At 43.0% G+C, this 22,786-nt stretch overlaps 1 protein-coding gene across 1 annotated transcript; it reads left to right on the top strand.

Annotated features, from left to right (window-relative positions):
* The first annotated feature begins 49 nt into the window (after positions 1-49).
* On the top strand, positions 50-22,423 carry LOC125457892 (D-beta-hydroxybutyrate dehydrogenase, mitochondrial-like). The gene is made up of 6 exons (XM_048542635.2): positions 50-186; positions 10,593-10,653; positions 13,326-13,436; positions 17,100-17,241; positions 18,077-18,229; positions 21,041-22,423. Exons 1-6 carry the CDS (start codon positions 122-124, stop codon positions 21,508-21,510), a joined length of 1,002 nt encoding a protein of 333 aa, XP_048398592.1. The 5' UTR covers positions 50-121; the 3' UTR covers positions 21,511-22,423.
* The last annotated feature ends 363 nt before the right edge of the window (positions 22,424-22,786 follow it).

Below are 22,786 nucleotides of genomic sequence, written 5' to 3'. Positions count from 1 at the left end.
ATGTATTATGTTAAGGATACCCAGTTCCCGGTGAATTACGGTACGGGTACCCAGTCCCTGGTGTATTACGGTAAGGGTACCGGTGACCTTGCTGTGTGTTGGCGTCGGCTCCATTAGCGCCATGTACCGGGTTCTGTGTCGAATTGTAGCGGCTGTACAGTGGAGGGCAGCCCCCCCGGTGTTTAGGTAAGAGTGGACGGAGGGGACGTTAGGAGTGAGCTTTAGATGGTGGTGAGCGTTTAATGTTAAAGGGGTTTGTCCAGATGATTGTCTGTTCTCTGGGTACACGGTGCCGATCTGGTGACAGGTTGTATTGTCCCTTTATGGTCTCGCTTGCGGCAAGATTGTAAAAATAATTTAATTATAAATTAGATTTTCGTGAATTGATGGTTGCACCTCCTTCCGAAACGAAAATGGCAGACTTTAGAGACACGGACCTCTTTAATTATTTGTCTAAATTGCCGAATTGGGACCGTCACAAAGGGCTTCAAATTCTTGTTAAGGATATGTTACCATAGCAATTGGAGTGGGCCATCCAGCCTATATCATGACCTTTTCCTTCTGACTTGTTCTTTTCCTTTTGACTTGTTCAGAGCCATGATCTTTCACCACTACAGAGCAAAAAATAAATTAATTTCAATCTTTAAATTATGAATGAGTCCAGCACTCAAGGGACGTTTGGGAGAATTGTTGCCAGATTTCCGCCAGCATTCATGTTAAACAAGTGTTTCCTGATTTATCTCCTAAATGTCGCCACTTTCATGTATAGGCTGTAACGTCTTCCAGATTTCACCCACCAGGGGGAATAGTTCCTCTATGTCTACCACGTCATTTCATGTAAAAAAGAACTTTACATGGTGCCTTTCACAAACTCTAGATGTGGCAGGGCGCCCTGTGTCCATACATTTTTAAACTGCTGCCTCCCTCACTACAGCGAGCAAAATAGCAGCAATGGTTCCTTCCTATATCCCAGATCACTGGTGTTTGTTATGATTGTGAGTTCTGACCTCCTTTTCATGTGGTCCCATTAATGAAATTGTCTATAAGTATAGAGTCTGTTTCATACGAATTAGAAGTTAGGAGCAGAGCGGACTATTTGGCCTTCAAGTCTATGCCATTTATTAAGATCTTGGCGGATCTGATTTTTGTGAGCTGATGGTTGCATCTGCGTCGGAAATGAAAATGACAGACTTTAGAGAAGCAGAACTCTTTCACTATTTGTCTATATTGCCAAGTTGAGACCACCACAAATTGGGCATTCTCTCCCAATCTAAATGATATGTTGCTATTTTATTCCTCCTTAGTTCTTCATATTTTCCCACATTCTACATATTTGCCAACTTTTTGTTCACTCACTTCACCTATCTCTGGCTCTTTAGAAACTATTGATGTTCTCTTAACAACTTAATTGTTGACAAATATTTGCATCAATGTTGTAAAGTTAGCAACAATGTATCCTCATCCAATACATTGACATAGATTGTAAGTGGAGGTCACAGTATTGATCCCTGGTGACACATTATATCTTACCAACCTGAAAATGACCAATTTATGCCTATCCCCTGTTTTCTGTTAGCTAGCTAATCGTCTGTCTGAGTTACTATATTAGCATCAACTACATGAGTTCATAATGTATCGAATGCCTCTGGAAATCTCAATATACAAAATTCACAGGTTCCCTTTTAGTTGTGTTGTTTGTTACTTCTTCACAGAGAGACTATGGGTTCAGTGTGACCAGCGCAGCCTCAATGAATCAAAAGGAGTTTTTTTCTGTCCTGGAATCCTGTATGACTCTATAACTCTTAAATTAGTCAAATACGATTTTCCTTTAATAAAATTTATGTTAACTCTACCTGATTACATTAAGATTTCAAAGTGCCTTGTTTTGAACACCTTAATAGGTTGCAGCAATTTTTCCATGACAGTTGCTTAGCTAACTGGCCCATAGTTTTCTGCTATAATAAGGTGTGAAGCTGGATGAACACAGCAGGCCAAGCAGCATCTCAGGAGCACAAAAGCTGACGTTTCGGGCCTAGACCCTTCATCAGAGAGGGGGATGGGGTGAGGGTTCTGGAATAAATAGGGAGAGAGGGGGAGGCGGACTGAAGATGGAGAGAAAAGAAGATAGGTGGAGAGGAGAGTATAGGTGGGGAGGTATGGAGGGGATAGGTCAGTCCAGGGAAGACGGACAGGTCAACGAGGTAGGATGAGGTTAGTAGGTAGGAAATGGAGGTGTGGCTTGGGGTGGAAGGAAGGGATGGGTGAGAGGAAGAACAGGTTAGGGAGGCAGAGACAGGCTGGGCTGGTTTTGGTATGCATTGGGGGGAGGGGGAAGAGCTGGGCTGGTTTTGGGATGCGGTGGAGGAAGGGGAGATTTTGAAGCTGGTGAAGTCCACATTGATACCATTCGGCTGCAGGGTTCCCGAGCAGAATATGAGTTGCTGTTCCTGCAACCTTCGGGTGGCATCATTGTGGACTGCAGGAGGCCCATGATGGACATGTCATCTAAAGAATGGGAGGGGGAGTTGAAATGGCTCGCGACTGGGAGGTGCAGTTGTTTATTGCGAACCGAGCGGAGGTGTTCTGCAAAGCGGTCCCCAAGCCTCCGCTTGGTTTCCCCAATGTAGAGGAAGCCACACTGGATACAATGGATACAGTATACCACATTGGCAGATGTGCAGGTGAACCTCTGCTTAATATGGAAAGTCATTTTGGGGCCTGGGATAGGCTTCCATCCCCTATTCCCAATTCCTCCACTGCATCTGCTCCCACGATGAAGCATTCCACTCCCGCACATCCCAGATGTCCAAGTTCTTCAAGGACCGCAACTTTCCCCCCACAGTGGTCAAGAACGCCCTTGACCGCATTTCCCGCAACACATCCCCCACAACCCGCCCCCGCTACAACCGCCCAAAGAGGATCCCCCTCGTTCTCACACACCACCCCACCAACCTCCGGATACAATGCATCATCCTCCAACACTTCCGCCATCTACAATCTGATCCCACCACCCAAGACATTTTTCCATCCCCACCCTTGTCTGCTTTCCGGAGAGACCACTCTCTCCGTGACTCCCTTGTTCGCTCCACGCTGCCCTCCAACCCCACCACACCCGGCACCTTCCCCTGCAACCGCAGGAAATGCTACACTTGCCTCCACACCTCCTCCCTCACCCCTATCCCAGGCCCCAAGATGACTTTCCATATTAAGCAGAGGTTCACCTGCGAATCTGCCAATGTGGTATACTGTATCCACTGTACCCAGTGTGGCTTTCTCTACATTGGGGAAACCAAGCGGAGGCTTGCGGACCACTTTGCAGAACACCTCCACTCGGTTCGCAATAAACAACTGCACCTCCCAGTCGCGAACCATTTCAACTCCCCCTCCCATTCTTTAGATGACATGTCCATCATGGGCCTCCTGCAGTGCCACAATGATGCCAATCTTCCATATATTTGCTAATAACATCCAGTAGTTTATCTTTCCATTATTTTTCTGCACAGCAGTATTAATTCCACTCCATTCCATTAGCCTACCTCTCCATACAGGACTAGAGTTCCTGCACTGGAAAGACCAAAACTATTGTTATAGAACATAAAACAGTATAGCACAGTACAAGCCCTTCAGCCCATGAAGTTGTGCCAAACTTTTATCCTAATCCAAACGCCTATCTAACCACCACCCCTATCTTATACTATCATCCATATGCCTAGCTAATAGCCACTTAAATGCCCCTATTGAGGCCAACTCCACTACAGTCTCCAGCAATACTTTCCATGCCCCTACCACTCTCTGAGTAAAGAACCTACCTCTGACATCTCCCCTATATCCACATCCACTCACTCTAAAGCCATGCCCCCTCATAATAACTACCTACAGCCTAGGAAGAAGCAACTGTTGTTGATATTGAATGTGCTGCTGATTCAATATCTGCTCAGTCTGTAGATTCAGTACTCTACTATCTCCAGAGCCACGTTTCAAAGTAGTTATTTTAGTTACCATAACTTGTCATCTTCACCTGCAGGATGACAAAGTGTGAAGCTGGATGAACACAGCAGGCCAAGCAGCATCTCAGGAGCACGAGCTGACGTTTCGGGCCTAGACCCTTCATCAGAGAGGTCTCCTGTGTTCATCCAGCTTCACACTTTGTTATCTTGGATTCTCCAGCATCTGAAGTTCCCATTATCACATCTTCACCTGCAGCACTGTTTCCATTTGACCCATATACTCTTATCCACCTTTTTCACCGCACAATCTGATTTGTTTAAAGCGCTTCTTGCCACTCTTTTTGGTACACCCTCACCTAAATCAGTGTAATATTCATGTCCTATTTATCCATCACATATGTGACACTCCACTTAACAGCCCTTTTTTTTGACCTCTCCTTCAGATTTTCACCATATGCACAGTTTTGCTTTTGTGATTCCAACAGTATATCTTGCTGATCTCCACGACTGTTTCCATCCTTGTTTGTTGCCCCACTTCCCCGTATTCTTCAAAGCTGGCCTCCAAGCAGTGGGCTTCTTTCCATGCAAAACCAGTAGCAGTGATTTCAGAATCGATACAATGTGGACCTGGAAGAACACAGTGGATAAGGCAGCATCAGAGGAGCAGGAAAGCCAATGTTTTGGGTTGGGACCCTCCATCAGGTCTAGGGAGGAGGAAGGGAGCTCAGAAGTAATTAGAAAGAGGCTTGGGGCTGAGGGGTGTATGTGGAGGTGGAGTGGTGATGGACGTAGGGGATTGTGGAGATAGGTCAATGGGCAGGGTGGGGCAGATAGGTGAGAAGGAAGGTGAACAGGTTGCCTCAGTTCAAGGAGGCAAGGATGAGAGGGAGGGCCAGACATGGGATGAGGAGATTTTGAAGCTGGTGAATTCGATGTTGAGTCCATTGGGCTGTGGACTCCCCCGACAGAATATAAAGTGTTGTTCTGCCAGTTTATATGTGATCTTATTGTGACATTGCTGGAGACCCAGGATGGACGTGTCACCAAGGGAGTGGGAGGAGGACTTAAAATAGCTAGCAAATGTTGATTGGAGTGTGCAGAGTCCAGACGCTCTGTGAATCAGTTATCCAGTCTGCACTTGGTCTGTCCGATGTAGAGGAGACCATAATAGGAGCAACGGATGCAGTAGGCCAGGTTAGAAGATGTGCAGGTAAATCCTTGTCAGTTTTGGAACGATTGTTTGGGACTTTGAACAGAGGTGATCAGGGAGGTATAGGGACAGGTTTAGCACCTCCTGGGGTTGCAAGGTAGGATGCTGGGTGTGGTTGAGTTGGTGGGGAGTGTGGAGCGGAGTGAGCAGTTCCTACTGAAAGCAAATATCTCCTTGGTGGTGGGGTCTGATTGCAGATGGCGAAAGTGGCTGAGGATGATCCATTGCATTTGTAGGTTGGTGGGGTGTTATGTGACATAGAACGTTGCAGCGCAGTACAGGCCCTTTGACCCTCGATGTTGTGCCACCCTGTGCAACCAATCTGAAGCCCATCTAACCTACGCTATTCTATTATCATCTATATAGTAATTCAATGACCATTTAAATGCCCTTAAAGTTGGCGAGTCTACTACTGTTGCAGGCAGGGCATTCCACGCTCTTCCTACTCTCTGAGTAAAGAACCTATCTCTGACATCTGTCTAATATCTATCACCCCTCAATTTAAACTTACAATCCCTTCATGCTAGCCATCACCATCCGAGGAAAACTGCTCTCACTGTCCACCCTATCTAATCCTCTGATCATCTTGCATGCCTCTATTAAGTCACCTCTTAACCTTCTTCTCTAACAAAAACAGCCTCAAGTCCCTCAGCCTTTCCTCATAAGACCTTCCCTCCATACAAGACAACATCCTGGTAAATCTCTTCTGCACCCTTTCCATGTTTCCACATCCTTTCTGTAATGCAGCGACCAGAACTGTACGCAATACTCCAAGTGTGGCCACACCAGACTTTTTGTACAGCTGCAACATGACCACATGGCTCCGAAACTCAACTCAATCCCTCTACCAACAAAACCTAACACACCGTACACCTTAACAACCCTATCAACCTGGGTGGCAACTTTCAGGGATCAATGCACACAGACACCAAGATCTCTCTGCTCATCCACACTGCCAAGAATCCTACCATTAGCTCAGTACTCGGTATTCCTGTTACTCCTTCCAAAGTCAATCACCTCACACTTTTCTGCAATAAACTCCATTTGCCACCTCTCAGCCCAGCTCTGCAGCTTATCTGTGTCCCTCTAAACCTGCAACATCCTTCTGCACTATCCACAACTCCACCGACTTTAGTGTTATCCGCAAATTTACTAACCCATCCTTCTACGCCCTCATCCAGGTCATTTATAAAAATGACAAACAGCAGTGGCCCCAAAACAGATCCTTGTGGTACACCACTAGTAACGGAACTCCAGGATGAACATTTCCCATCAACCACCACCCTCTGTCTTCTTACAACTAGCCAATTTCTGATACAAACTGCTAAATCGCCCTCAATCCCATGCCTCCATATTGCCTTCTGCAATAGCCTACCGTGGGGAACCTTATCAAACGTTTTACTGAAATCCATATACCTCACATCAACTGCTTTACCTTCATCCACCTATTTGGTCACCTTCTCAAAGAACTGAATAAGGTTTGTGAGGCACGAGCTACCCTTCACAAAACCATGTTGACTATTCCTAATCAAGTTATTTCTTTCTGGATGATTATAAATCATATCTCTTATAGTCCTGTCCAACACTTTACCTACAATCAAAGTAAGGCTCACTGGTCTGTAATTACCAGGACTCTACCTTTATTGTTGCGGGGGGGGTGCGAAGGGGTTTGGGGGCAGAAGTGCGGGAAATGCAGGAGATGTGGTTGAGTCCATTATGAATCATGGGAGAGGGGAAGTTACCGTGCTTGAAGTAGGGGAACATCTGGGATGTCTGGGAGTGGAATCCTTCATCCCAGGAACAGATGCAGCAGAAGCGGAGGAATTGGGAGTACGGGATCACATTTTTGCAAGAGGAGAAGAGATGTAGTCAAGGTCAGAGGCAGTGATTTCAGCTCTGCTTGGTACATCGCTACTTTATTTCCCTTTTTTCACATTAAATTGCCTTTCAAAATTGGCTGATTTTAACCTACATTTGTCATTTCTCCTAATGTTCCTGCATATAATTGATCACATTCCTACCTACATTACTTACCGAAGACTGAATACAAAACTGTCAGTAAAATCAACAATATTTCACATTAGTAATTTCTGTTATGTAGATACATCAATTATTTTAGGGTCGTGTGGGTTGAGACCATTTTAGCTACTGCAGAGATAATGGGAACTGCAGATGCTGGAGAATTCAAGATAACAAAGTGTGTAGCTGGATGAACGCAGCAGGCCAAGCAGCATCTCAGGAGCACAAAAGCTTTCTTTTCGGGCCTAAGGGTCTAGGCCCGAAACGTCAGCTTTTGTGCTCCTGAGATGCTGCTTGGCCTGCTGTGTTCATCCAGCTCCACACTTTGTTATCTTGTAAACACATTGAACTTGTTTCAACTCAACAAAACAGGACACAGCCATTCTTTGATAACAAAATGTGAGGCTGGATGAACACAGCAGGCCAAGCAGCATCTCAGGAGCACAAAAGCTGACGTTTCGGGCCTAGACCCTTCATCAGAGAGGGGGATGGGGAGAGGGAACTGGAATAAATAGGGAGAGAGGGGGAGGCGGACCGAAGATGGAGAGTAAAGAAGATAGGTGGAGAGAGTATAGGTGGGGAGGTAGGGAGGGGATGGGTCAGTCCAGGGAAGACGGACAGGTCAAGGAGGTGGGATGAGGTTAGTAGGTAGATGGGGGTGCAGCTTGGGGTGGGAGGAAGGGATGGGTGAGAGGAAGAACCGGTTAGGAAGGCAGAGACAGGTTGGACTGGTATTGGGATGCAGTGGGTGGGGGGGAAGAGCTGGGCTGGTTGTGTGGTGCAGTGGCGGGAGGGGACGAACTGGGCTGGTTTAGGGATGCAGTGGGGGAAGAGGAGATTTTGAAACTGGTGAAGTCCACATTGATACCATATGGCTGCAGGGTTCCCAGGCTGAATATGAGTTGCTGTTCCTGCAACCTTCGGGTGGCATCATTGTGGCAGTGCAGGAGGCCCATGATGGACATGTCATCTAGAGAATGGGAGGGGGAGTGGAAATGGTTTGCGACTGGGAGGTGCAGTTGTTTGTTGCGAACTGAGCGGAGGTGTTCTGCAAAGCGGTCCCCAAGCCTCCGCTTGGTTTCCCCAACGTAGAGGAAGCCGCACCGGGTACAGTGGATGCAGTATACCACATTGGCAGATGTGCAGGTGAACCTCTGCTTAATGTGGAATGTCATCTTGGGGCCTGGGATAGGGGTGAGGGAGGAGGTGTGGGGACAAGTGTAGCATTTCCTGCGGTTGCAGGGGAAGGTGCCGGGTGTGGTGGGGTTGGAGGGCAGTGTGGAGCGAACAAGGGAGTCATGGAGAGAGTGGTCTCTCCGGAAAGCAGACAGGGGTGGGGATGGAAAAATGTCTTGGGTGGTGGGGTCGGATTGTAAATGGCGGAAGTGTCGGAGGATGATGCGTTGTATCCGGAGGTTGGTAGGGTGGTGTGTGAGAACATGGGGGATCCTCTTAGGGCGGTTGTGGCGGGGGCAGGGTGTGAGGGATGTGTTGCGGGAAATACGGGAGATGTGGTCAAGGGCGTTCTCGATCACTGTGGGGGGAAAGTTGCAGTCCTTAAAGAACTTGGACATCTGGGATGTGCGGGAGTGGAATGTCTTATCGTGGGAGCAGATGCGGTGGAGGCGGAGGAATTGGGAATAGGGGATAGAATTTTTGCAGGAGGGTGGGTGGGAGGAGGTGTATTCTAGGTAGCTGTGGGAGTCGGTGGGCTTGAAATGGACATCAGTTACAAGCTGGTTGCCTGTGCTGGAGACTGAGAGGTCCAGGAAGGTGAGGGATGTGCTGGAGATGGCACTGGTGAACTGAAGGTTGGGGTGGAATGTGTTGGTGAAGTGGATGAACTGTTCGAGTTCCTCTGGGGAGCAAGAGGCGCCGCCGACACAGTCATCAATGTACCGGAGGAAGAGGTGGGGTTTGGGGCCTGTGTAGGTGCGGAAGAGGGACTGTTCCACGTAACCTACAAAGAGGCAGGCATAGCTGGGGCCCATGCGGGTGCCCATGGCCACCTCCTTAGTCTGTAGGAAGTGGGAGGAGTCAAAAGAGAAGTTGTTGAGTGTGAGGACGAGTTCAGCTAGGCGGATGAGAGTGTCAGTGGAGGGGGACTGGTCGGGCCTGCAGAACAGGAAGAAGTGGAGGGCCTTGAGGCCATCTCCATGCGGATTGCAGGTGTACAGGGACTGGACGTCCATGGTGAATATGAGGTGTTGGGGGCCAGGGAATTGGAAGTCCTGGAGGAGGTGGAGGGCGTGGGTGGTGTCACGGACGTAGGTGGGGAGTTCCTGGACCAAAGGGGAGAAAATGGAGTCCAGGTAGGTGGAGATGAGTTCGGTGGGGCAGGAGCAGGCTGAGACGATGGGTCGACCAGGGCAGGCAGGTTTGTGGATTTTGGGAAGGAGATAGAAACGGGCCGTGCGGGGTTGGGGAACAATGAGGTTGGAGGCTGTGGGTGGGAGGTCCCCTCATCCCACCTCCTTGACCTGTCCGTCTTCCCTGGACTGACCTATCCCCTCCCTACCTCCCCACCTATACTCTCTCCACCTATCTTCTTTACTCTCCATCTTCGGTCCGCCTCCCCCTCTCTCCCTATTTATTCCAGTTCCCTCTCCCCATCCCCCTCTCTGATGAAGGGTCTAGGCCCGAAACGTCAGCTTTTGTGCTCCTGAGATGCTGCTTGGCCTGCTGTGTTCATCCAGCCTCACATTTTGTTATCTTGGAATTCTCCAGCATCTGCAGTTCCCATTATCTCTCACAGCCATTCTTTGGTTCCTTTTTCAGGACAATACCTTGACTAATCAGAATGAACCTACCTGGTTTAAAATGTAAACAAAGATTGACTGTTAACTGGCAGTCATCGTCTACCTGGTACATTTCCCATGTCATTGCCTCTACTAATCAGAATCACTTGCCAACCAAGTAACACTGTCCTCCAATTCAGTACAAATGTTGTTTTTGCTTTACTTTGTTTTTCATGCGAATTGCCCTTTTGAGTACAAGATATAAGCTTTGGAAAAAATGTCTTTTTCAGGAATACTCAAGTTCTATACCAAACCACAAAATCAATCTAATGGCACACACCATTAGATGTGCTCTGTGAGGAAATTATGGCCCATTCTTTGTCTTAATTTTCCATAATGTGGCTTCAATTGAGTATATGAAACAGATGATCAGTGTGTGTTTCCCCTTGCATAAGCAAATTGTGGTCCCCACTTAAATTTCCTTATATTACCGGTCTTTTCTCTGTGTATGTTCTTTGACTCTAAAAGGACCATCCACTTTCTGCGTAATGAACTTAGCTCCATCGTAGCTTGTTAAAAATGTGTTCATTCGTTCTCCTAAAATGTTATCAGAAACATTTAAAGTTTTAAATCTTGTCTATAATAGGTTTATTATTTATATGCTATCCTGTCTTTCAGTCGGGTGCAGCCGGCTATTTGCATCACAGCTGGTCGATCACTTGCAAGCCAACCAGCATCGGTAAGTGCCTGTCTGAGATGGAAAGCTTTCTGTTCCAAAATTAGGTGAAGATAATTGAAATATATGCAATGGTATTCAATAAAGTTGAATGGAGTTCCATGTTAAATTGGGAACATTCAGAATCCTGGATGGTTTATTGTGTAATTGAAGTGACATTGCTTCTCAATACCATCCTTGTGGTGAGGCTGTGGAGTGAGGATTAAGGGAACTTTATTCTCTCCTGTAATTCCTGAAGTCCATATGGGAAGAATTCAACTGTTAACTGACTGCTGGAAATATGCTGTACAAAATCTAAATTGAGATAATGCCTTGTTACTGACTATCAACAAAATCCTAAATGGTGCATCTGTGCAAGACTGACGCATGGATTTGATCATGATAATTCATTATGGAAAGCAATAATTATATTTGTTCATTACAACTTGACTTTCTGTTATGACCCATCAAAAACTATGACTTTATCAAATATTCTTATTTTACTTTTTAAGAAACTGAAACATAAAATTCTGGATGGAGAGCAGGTCATTTGCAGAGCTACGCATTTAGACTCTTTATTTCAAGTGAGAAAAGTGCAAAGTAACTAAGTTTTGAAATAGTATTAGTGGCACGGTGGCTGAGTGGTTAGCACTGCTGCTTCACAGCGCCCGGGACCCGGGTTCAATTCTGGCCCCTGCTGACTGTCTGTGTGGGTTTTCCCCCAGGTGCTCCAGTATCCTCCCACATCTAAAGATGTGCAGGTTAGGTGGAATGACCCTGCTAAATTGCCCATAGTGCCCAGGGATGGACAAGGTCAGAAGTCACACGACACCAGGTTATAGTCTAACAGGTTTATTTCAAATCACAAGCTTTTGAAGTGCTGCCCCTTTTTCAGGTGAGGTGATCTTGTCCACCCCAGTCCATCACTGGCACCTCCATATCATGTCCGAGGTGTGCAGGCTAGGTGAAGTAGCCATGGGAAATGCAAGGTTACAGGAATAGGATAAGAGATGTGTCTCAGTGGGATGCTGTTGAGAGGGTTGGTGTAGACTCGATGGGTTGAATGGCCTGCTTCTATGCTGTAGAAATTCTAAACATTGAAAAGAGGAATGGAGAAAATGCGTGCAAGAGAAACATCTTGGGTGAAATGGCCTGCATCCTGTTCATCGGAAAAACAAGTCAGGTGACTGTCAGAGACAGTAAGAACTGCTGATGCTGGAGTCAGAGATAACACATCACAACCTTTCTGAAGAAGGGTCCTGACCCAAAACGTCAACTTTCCTGATCCTCTGATGCTGCCTGGTCTGCTGTGTTCCTCCAGCTCCACACTGTGTTAAGGTGACTGTCAGATTTCCACATTAAGCAATGTAAAGAGGCATATTAAGAGAAATTAAAGTTTGAGAATACACGTCTATCTGTGTGTGTGATATACAATGAGAAAGATTCGGAAAGATGTCTGAAATTGAAACCAGAAAACCTGACAAAACAAGGTCAAATTGCATGGTTTTTGTTTCTTTTTGGTTGAGAGGGAAAAGTTTACCTTACAAAATTAAAAATTCAGATTCACCCAGCATTGATACTGGATGTTAATTTGAGGTATGTGCTGTGGGAGAGTTAAGCAGTCAGGTATTTTTTCTCATCCTTTCATGGGATCTGGGCATTTCAAGCAAGGACAGTATTTGTTGTGCATCTCTAATTACTTCTTGGCAATTTCAGAAGTCAGTGTAAAATGTTAAAGAAAACATTGGCTGAGTAAGCAGGATTCCTTCCTTTTGAATTAGAAAATTATAAGTCCCCCTCCAGGGGCTTTGAACACTGCATCTAGGTTGGCACTTAAGTACAAGCGTTCGACAACTGCTGCACCCTCAGGGTGATGCAACATTTTGGATGAGATATGAAGCCAAAGTTCTCTTGGGTTCAGGTAGTAGATCCTATGACATTATTTGCAGAGTTCTCCCTAGTGTCTGAACCAACATTGATCTTTCAGTCAATATCATGATGTGACCATGATCTCATTGCTGTTTGTAGAAGCTCACTGGGTACAAATAGGCTGTAGCATTTCCTACATTACAATGAAATCTTGGGAGTGCTTTGTTTGTAAATCACTTCCATAACTCCTAATGTCATAAAAAGTTAACTTTTTTTTTGTTTTGTTTGCCCTGGGGCCGCCTCCTGACCACTTCCTGCGGGAGGCCAGGGCCCTGTGTCTCTCCATCCCTGCTCCACTTCGGATAATGGCATCGGAAGATGAACCGGGACCCCGTAGGTCAATGTTCTGTGTCAGAAGAGTTGCAGGACCAGTGCAGCATGACTGTCTCCAGCTTGGAGACGGCAGGTAGAGAAGCAATAGCACCCAACAGAAAAGAAACTCATTGCCAGCAGCCTGGGGTCATGTTGGATGGCGGCAGCTGGAGGACTAGAGAGGGTGAAGTCTACGGAGAGGGAAAGATGAACTTTTGAAGCTGTTTCAGTTTTAGTAATATAAATATAATACTAATTTATTCAATTTTCTTTAACCACTTATACAATTTATTGTGTAATCCAAGATGGTGCCGGAATGTGGTGACATTATCCACTTTTCACTGTACCTAGGTACCGGTGACAATATTAAACAAATCCAAACCTAAAAAAGTGCTACACAAATGCAATTTCATTTTTAAAATGCTTACAGTTTTTTTTTTAATTATTTCATCCAGACTGAGAGCAAAAGCATCGTCATTACCGGGTGTGACACTGGATTTGGATATTCATTGGCCGAACACCTGCATGATAAAGGATTCAGAATATTTGCAGGATGCTTGTTAAAGGTACAGTTGTTATTGTCCCTTAGTAATACAAGATTTATGAATTAACTTCTTCAAAAAAAAACACAAAGGACCAAAAAGCATTGACACTTTGCACAATATTATTGAGAGTCTACTTAGGAGAAGTGCTATTATGCACTATAATAAGAAACTGCTATTACACAAAATAGAACATAGAGCAGTACAGTATAGGAACAGGCCCTTCAGCCACCATCTGTGCTGACCATGATGTCTTTCTAAACTAATCCTATCTGCCTGCGCATGGTCCATATTATTCCATTCCTTGAATGTTCATGTGTTTGTCTAAATGCCTCTGAAACATTGCAATTGTATCTGCTTCTACCACCTCCCATAGTGCATTCCAGACACTTACCATCCCTCACCTGAGTTTAAAAAAAAGTACCTCACATCTCATTTAAACTTTCTTCCTCTCACTTTAAACCTATGCCTGCTAGTTTTGAATAATGAATATTTAAGTTAATGTTTAAATAATTAACATTTGATCCCAGCGAGTGGAATTGTCCCATTTTTTCCTGAGTATATCAACAAGCACATCAGATGGTGACTAACACTCCCAGATTGAGGCTGTTGGAGGCCCCCACCCTGAATTTCGACACACAGGTCCGTGGCTTCTGAGTCACTGTGCTTCTTCCCTGCTGGGGAAACAGTAAATAGTTGAAGCCATTAGTGGCCATTAATTGATTGATTAAGGGCCTTAATTACTGTCACCAGTGTCACCACTGTCACCAGTGGACTTACTGTTCTGTTAATTAATGGGGATTCTTATGGTGCAATGGGGCCCCTCTTGTGGTGCAATGGTAGTGTCCTTATTCCTGGAGTTGGAGACTCAGGTTCAAGTCTCACCTGTTCTGGAGGTGTGTGATTAAATCTCTGAACGGGTTGTTTAAGTAAATAAGTTAATTTTTTTTAAATGGTGTGGTGCTGGTAGTGTCCATACATCTGAGCCAGGAGCGCTATGTTCAAGTCTACCCAAGAGGTGTGCAGTAGGATCTCTGAAAACATTTGAAAGTATCTCCAGCATTTACTTGCTCTTATGGTGCATGGTAATGACCCTACCTCTGGACCATAGGAGGCTAGGTCAGTTTGGGAGTGTTAAGAACATTTATGGACAAGTTGATTGAATTTTATTTTAGTTTTGGAGGCAACAAGGTGAGTTTCTCTCCAGGGCAAATCCACCAAGTTTTGTCCCCCTCTTGACATCCCCAGGAAGGGGTAACTTCCAACCAATTACGTTTATAGAATCATAATCCCCACAAATGTGGAAGCAGGCCATTTGGCCTATCAGGTCCACACCGACCCTCCAAAGATCATTCCAGACCCAGCCCCTCCCACCCCACTCTGTGATCCTACATTCCTCATGGCTAATCTACCTAGCCTGCACGTTTCAGGACACGATAGGCAATTTAGCATGACCAATCTAACTAATCTGCACATCTTTTGGACTGTTGGAGGAAACCAGAGCATCAAGAAGAAACACACAGATGCAGGGAGGATGTGCAAATCCCACTCAGACAGTTGCCTGAAGGTGGAATCAAACCCAAGTCCCTGGCAACATGAGGCAGCGGTGCTAACCACTGAGCCACTGTGCATGTATCTTTATGGGAGTTGTCCTATTCATTGAGACAGAATGTGGCAGTCAGTGTTCTCCACTGCTCGAATTTCTTTAGTGGCATGTATCTCTGGCTGAGAAAGAACTCTGGATCAGGGAAGCTTTTGGAGCTACACTTACCAGAAAGAAAACATGTGTTCTGCTGATAATTCGTATGAAATTTCAAGATAAAATTAACCTGATTGTAAGTAATTATTTTACAATGTTTCCATTACCAAGCAGATTTTATCTTAGCAATTCCTTAAGAATATAGTATTATGGAGAGACTAATGGTAGAATTGATCTTCATCCTCATTTGAAGAGCTCACTAATGATGCAGTTTCTCTCATTTGCAGGTTGAGAGCTTTTAAGTGGAAATTAATGAAATTATTTGTTATTCAGTCTCCAAAAGCAATGGATGACTATGTAAAGTTTAAAAGTTGAAGTTAGGGCCTTGAGTGGCGCTGAGGTGGCGTCCCCACCCCTGGAGTGGGAGGCCTGGGTTCAAGTCCAACCCGCTCCAGAGGTCTGTAATAACATCTCTGAGCAGGTTAATTGGGAAGGTAGGTTAAATTAAAAAAGAAGTTTAAGTTCTGGTGTCTGCTCGTATTCAAGCTACTGTTCAACTAAATTTTAAAAAATGTGGTTATCCATATTGCATTCAGCGTTCTGGATAGAAGTCAACACTTTCAAAATGCTGAGTGAAATACTTGAATTACTTTGGACACCAATGTGATCTGTTCCTGAAGAAACTTCTGTTTCATTTTACTCCATTTCCTGTCTTGAAAATCCTGTTGGATTAAAGTCAAGAGATGCTGCTTACCATCTAGTACATCATTCAAAGTGCACTGTGAATCTGAAGATCATTTTACCATGAGCAAGACATAGCCAAGCCCACTCGTGCTCTTACCCATTGTTCACAAATATCTTGCAACCAGCGTTTTTAATTTGGGCCCTTATTAGTAAATTTGTCAAAATCCAAGTGCTGTGTAGTTGGTGCTATAGTTGAATATTTTATCTATCATGTACCAATGCTGACAGGCTTGTTTCAGTGCAGTTGCATAAAAAGGGCCAAGATTTCACAAAGTCAAACTTTAGGAAAGTGGAACTGATGATTATTAGATCAGCCACAATCTCATTGAATGACAGAACGGACTCAATGGGCAGAATGGCACACTTCTCCTACTTCCTGTGCCATTGTCTCCTTCCTCTCTTCATGTTGAAGTTATCCTCATAGTCTGACATCATGGACTGATCTTGTGGGAATTGTTGGATACCAACCATGAGTTTTGTTACGTCACTGAGATGGGCTAAGTTGCTGTGGATACAGAATTGTGACTGTCTTGTAGATCACAACATCACAGAACTAATGCAAGAGAGAAGGAGGCCATTTTGCTCATCATATGTGCTGACTCTTCAAATAAGCATCTCATCATTCTCTTGCCTTATGTACATAACTACATTCAATAATGCATACTCTTCCTTTTCAAATAACTACCTAATCTGCTTTCAATGCCTACCCAATTCTAACTATTTGTTGTGTGAAAAAGTTCCTCCTCATATCACTTCTTTTAGTAATTACTTTAAATCCGTGCTTCTCTTGTGCTCAATCCTTTCACAAGCGTTTAAATTTTCTCCCTGTTTACTCTGTGCAGACCTCTCAATGATTTTGAATAATTCAATTAGGTCTCCTTTCAGCTTTCTGTTCTGTAAAGGATAGTAGTCTCAGCTTCTTCATAATTGAAATTCTTCATTTCTGGAACCGTGTTTGTAAATCTCTTCTCTAATTTCTCCAATGCCATCACTAAGTGCTCAGAACTGGCTGCAGTACCCTATCTGAGGCTGAACTAAAGTACTATAAACATTCACTCCTTGTTCTTCTACTCCCTGCTCTCCAGTAGTCTGGCACCACCTTGAATTTAAGGAAGATTGAAAGATTATTGCCAGTGCTTCTGCAATTCATTTTTTCAGTTTCCTCAAAGTCCTTTGATGCAACTTCATGAGGTGAATAACAACTTTGTAGAGATCCTACACTAATGACATCTTTCTGTTTTCAGGATAAGGGTGGGGAAGGATCAAAGAAATTGGAGGAGATGAAGAGTGATCGGATGGTTGTCGTCCAGTTAGATGTTTGTAAAGATGAGGAAGTAGCAAAAGCAGTGGAGTTTGTGAAAGAAAACTTAAAAGATACAGAAAAGGGTAAACTGTTTTTAAGAACCCTTCTTTACCAAGCACTTAAAAAGAGTTTATGTTGAAAATTTGTGCAAAACATTAGCATTTTTAAAAGCTTTAAGATCTTTAGAAATTCCTTTTTAAGTTATCTACTGCTTTCAGTTTGACATTGCATCCTTCCGTAAGGAGGAAAGTACATTCAGGATATACTTTATGCACTGATCTTGTCTGACGTTCATATAAATAGAGAAAAATTAGAGTGGGTGGAAGAAGAAATCCTGTTTAGCTCCACGTCTGCTATGTGTACACAGTTGTGGAAAAATTGTGAAAGAGAATTTTTGTTTCAACATACCCTTCTCCTTTTTCACAACTGTGATTTCCAAATCTCATACAACATAATCATCTGTACTTAAAGTTCTCATGATTCTAGCAGTTGATGTCCAGTATTCTGGAGTGGTAGTGTAGGGTCAGATCACAACATCACATTGAATGGGAGTAATAAAGCTTCTTGACTAAGGAAACAAACATAAAGAAAGGGTGTGGTTTTTTTATTGATCTGCTGTTTGTATTGCTGGCAGTCAAAGAGATACTGAGAATCTATGAATAAGTGCATGACTGGAAAAACCTGGTGTGCAGAGATATTCTACCTAAAGATTTACGTGTCAATGAAGAATTAATTTGCTTTGCTTAAAGGGAACACAACTAGTAAATGCTTCTGACATGGTGGGAGAAAAAGGGAACAGTTGATCTAAAAAGCACTTGCTTTGAACTTTCTGTTTTGAAAGAGTACTTGATTAAATTCATTTCCACTTCAAATGATACAACAAATTATTTCAAAATAGTAATTTCTTCTTTTACTTAGGTCTTTGGGGTCTGATTAACAATGCTGGTATCTCAACTTTTGGGGAAGTAGAGTTCACCACAATGGATACTTATAAGCAAGTTGCAGAGGTTAACCTATGGGGAACTATCCGTGTGACCAAAGGTTTCCTTCCCTATCTTCGTAGAGCAAAAGGTGAGTAAAGAATAATTTGAGTAGAATGTGTGAACCGGAGCTGATCCTTCGGTATTCAACACATAATTGAATTGGAGACTACACCATCGTGACCTTTGTGTGTTTATCTATGAGAGATGATTTTTCATGTATTACATAAAGCAGGCTGATGATGAGCAGTGAATCTACCCTTTTTGCCTTTGTTAGAGTTCGTTGTAATAAAATGGTGAGTTGACCGCGCTAGTGACAGTCCCTGTGGGCAGCTCATACACACGTTTTTGACAGCAGGAAATCCACCTGCTGCAATTGAAACCCAGTGCACACCTCTTAAAGAAGCCATGCACTTCCCACATTCTAGTCAATGCCACATAATCTATGGGCAACATCATCTGCATCAAGGGCACAGTGAAATTTGGTGTTAATTGAGCAAGTGAGCAGCAGGTCATGGATCCCCTGACTCTCACTACCAGTGGAGGTACAAATCAGCAATTTCTCCAGAAAAGTTAAAGAAAGAACTTATTGCATGTCTCTTCCACACTTATTGGAACCCTGTGCCGTGATCATTTCATACATGAATCAAAAGGTTGAGGGTTCAGATCCCTTTCCAGGACTCAAGCACAAAATTAGGCCTGAGACTCTAGTATTTGAGCAAGTGTTGGACTACCTAAGCTCCTTTCTTTCAGGTGTGTTAATCCAAGACCATGCCTGCTCTCATGTGGACATAAAAGACCATTAAAGACATTATTTCACAGGAAAATGAGGAGTTATCCCCAGTATCCAGGTGGACATTTTCTGTCAATTACCATCAGTACAGTAGATTATTTTATCTTTATCATGTTTGTAGAAGTTTGTGTGCAAATTGGCTTCTATGTTTCGTGCGTAATAGCAGTAGCATATTCAATTAGTAACCCTTCCTTCCCATGCCTTTACAGCAGCAGTTTCACTGCAGCTCTTTCAGTTTGCGCAGAAAAATAGGGCATAGTTCTTCCTTTGCGATTACTTTACTCTCTTCTCCATTTTTCCTCCCATTTCAGACAGATGTGTCAGACAGATCACTGTATTCATTCAGTAAGTGATGTCAGCACTGAATCAAAGCCCCATTAAATGTGCTGCCCAGCAATGGGATATACACACGTTACCACCTTTCAGGATGACACTATGCCTGCACCCTTATGACACCTTGACCGTTGTCTATGTTGGTGCCAGGAAACCAGCTGGATTATACAGTCTTGTTTACCACCAAAACTGCTTAATCACTCTCACTATTAACAAGTAACAGCTTAGGACTATGATTTGGGGTTTGTGTAGATCATAGGATTCAACAAAGTAAGTGTTGCAGATAGCTGCTGTGGCAGTCCAGATTGAACTGGAGGCAGTGTAGGTGAGGGTTACGCCGACATTGACTGCAACAAGCACTAGCTATGGAGATTTGTTGTAAATCTTGACTTAAGTTACAGAACTCCAGTTTCCTTCCTAGAGTACTAATTCCTTATGCATTGATTATTGGACTGCTGTTGTGTTATTCTGGGCCTATATACCCTGAAAGTTCAAGGGTTCCTGCATACCTTCCCCCTGCTACTGCAACTTTATCCACCCTCTTTTAAGTCACCTGTTGTTCATCCAGTCAGAGTAGCATTGCCAGAAGTCCTTCAAGTGTTGGGATTGTTCTGCAGCCCACATAAGGACTGGCCCATATGATCAAAAAACACAACATAACTGAAGAAGAATGTTTCTAAAACTTTCCAATGATTTCCCTGCAAAAGCAACAAGAGAGTTTTTAAATGTCATTAGCAATGGCTATCTCCCAACTTGTACTGTCTGGGTTTTTTTTGGTGGTTAAGGAAATGGCAGTGATAATATTAGTGAAGACCAAAATGATTTTCAGATGAGAAGTGTGCTATGACCTTGATTTAGAATGGTCTTCTGCTTGTTTTGGGCAGGAGCACTGGCTACATATATTGAAACATGCTCACAGATTATCTTGGGCAGCAAGAGCATGGTGAACAATTTCAGAATTTGCAACTTGCTACTGCTCCTTATATTATAATGAAGCAGCGGCTAACAAGTTGAAAATCAACCCACTGATGTGTTGTTTCCATTTTCATGAATGAAAATCTTCCTCACTAGAAATGCCCACTAAATAAATTTGGAAATAATATAGACAACTGCATCCCTCATTAGTGCCTGTGAACCCACATGCCATGGGTTTATAAGTGAAAAACACTTCCAATCCAACCTGATTTTAAAGAATTTGTACATGTAGAGTTGTCAACTCTAATTTGCAGTGATGAGAGCATCCACCTAGAAATAATATTTCTCTTTTACAAGTTATTGAGTCAGAATTTTTAAATTAACCTGTTGCCTGTATTATTGAGGGATTATATTTTCACAAATCACTTGAATCTAGTTCATTTGCAGTCCATGGAGTGATAGGACACAATTCCTTTCCCAAATTCTATTTATTCTGATCAACACTTTGTACTAAGAGAAGAAATAGATAAGGAAAACTAATCCAATGTTTTCAATCGATTATTCCTCAATTTTGCCCACTTCAAAACAACATTTGCAAAAATGTTCACCCTAAAATTGGAGTTTTTCGTTTTATGCAGGGAAATGACAAAGCAGGAGAATAAAACTTAAATAAGTGATAGATTTATTTTGTCTGTCTAATGGAACTCGTTGTTTTGTGTTAATGTATTGAGTTTTATACTCTGCACATTTATAATTACACTAACTTTAACAATCCACTTTATCAACTGAAGAATTAATATTGTATGGATTCAATTTCCACTTCACAATGATGTAATGTTTTAATTTCATTCTTGTGGAAAGGTCGTGTGGTTAACATCACAAGTATGTTGGGACGGATGGCCAATCCTGCTCGATCCCCTTACTGTGTCACTAAGTTTGGAGTAGAGGCATTCTCCGACTGCTTGCGTTATGAAATGCATCGCTGGGGTGTTAAAGTTTGTGTTGTTGAACCTGGTAATTTTATAGCTGCCACCAATCTTTACAGTCCCGAACGTGTCAAATTGATCACAGAAAAAATGTGGAATGATCTCCCTGACATTGTCCGTAAGGATTATGGGAAGGAATACTTTGACGAACAGATTACAAAAATGCAATCTTACCTTGTGGGTGGTTCCACAGACACATCGAAAGTTATTAGCGATGTGACACATGCACTGACCTCTGCATCCCCATATACTCGTTATAATCCAATGGATTACTACTGGTGGTTGAGGATGCAGATTATGACCCACTTCCCAGCTGCTATATCTGATCGAATATACATTCATTGAAGTGGATGCGTATGGATAACTGTTATTTTAAAAATACATTGTACCTCCTTACTAATCAACTAAATACTGATTGTGGCAGTGTTTAAATATAACATTTACACAATGGAGTCATTGAGCAGAATGCACTATTCTATCACCTCTTGTTAGTGGCTATCAATAATGGCTGTTGCCACACTTACGGTACTGAATTTGCTAAGCAGCTTCATAATGATGCAGAAGAAATGCTATAAGTGCTGACCCAGTTTAAGAAATGTGGTCTTGTCAAACTACTCAGGGAGGCTGTTTCTTAACCCATAACCGAGCTTTGAGCGGACGAAGGAATTAAATCTCATTTGAGAAATGTTCAGGGATATCCACAGGATTTCTTGGGAGATGCTAAGAAACTCAAGCAGAGATTTACCTTTTTCTTTTGAATATACTGTTCCTAGAGCCTGTGTTGTACAAACGTTCAACAAGTTAAACTCTGCAATGTGAGAATGCAATTATAACCAAACAGGATAGACTGGTTGTACCTATACTGAAATTGTTACTGGTGCTGTCAGTCTCAATTGTATTGCAGTAATGTCATGTTAACATATTTGTTCTATTATAGCTTCAAGCACTTTACTAAATTTAAAAAAAAGTTTTCCTGTGACTGCATGTATTATGATCTGTTTAGTTTTTTTAAAAGACTGATCTTTGAAGTAAGTTGTGTAGATTTTATTTTTGACATGCCTTTTTAGGATTAGCAAAGTATCTTAATTACTGTTTATTTTTAATAATAAGGGATCTCAGTCCTTAATTTATGCTGTAGACATTACTCAGACAACATGGCATTGGAATGATTTGTTTGCATTTAAAGAAGCTTTTTTGAAATTGTAAGTATTATTTTAATAAATCTGAAAATGCTGATCTAAAGCATATTTTAATTCAATTTAAAGTTTCCTTTGTCTTTATTCTGTATGACCACTTCACTTCAAAAATGGGTGTTTTTGAATTTGAGTTTGATTTATTGTTGTCACGTGTACCATGATACAGTGAAAAGTGTTGTTTTGGGTATCTACAGGCAGATAGTACCATACAAAGTGCATCAGAGTAGAGCAGAACAGAGTGCAGAATACAGTGTTACAGCTGCAGAGAAAGTACAAAAAGAGAGAGATCAACATTAACATTTAAGATGTCCTTTCAAAAGTCTGTCTGTAGTGAGGAAGCTGTTCTTGAATCTGTTCATATTTATATTCAAACTTTTATATCTTCTGCCAAATGGAAGAGGTGGGAAGAAATTATAACGGGGATG

The sequence above is a fragment of the Stegostoma tigrinum genome, chromosome 14 (genome assembly GCF_030684315.1).
Source record: "Stegostoma tigrinum isolate sSteTig4 chromosome 14, sSteTig4.hap1, whole genome shotgun sequence".
In the NCBI taxonomy this organism is placed as follows: Eukaryota; Metazoa; Chordata; class Chondrichthyes; order Orectolobiformes; family Stegostomatidae; genus Stegostoma; species Stegostoma tigrinum.
The sequence above is the reverse complement of the archived record's forward strand: the minus strand, read 5'-3'. Positions and strand labels throughout refer to the sequence as shown.

Coding starts and splice junctions, on each gene's coding strand:
- LOC125457892 (XM_048542635.2), top strand. CDS start 122: ATGTACCGGGTTCTGTGTCGAATTGTAGCGGCTGTACAGTGGAGGGCA. Junction 10,654..13,325: donor TTGCAAGCCAACCAGCATCG/GTAAGTGCCTGT, acceptor TATTTCATCCAG/ACTGAGAGCAAAAGCATCGT. Junction 13,437..17,099: donor TTGCAGGATGCTTGTTAAAG/GTACAGTTGTTA, acceptor TTCTGTTTTCAG/GATAAGGGTGGGGAAGGATC.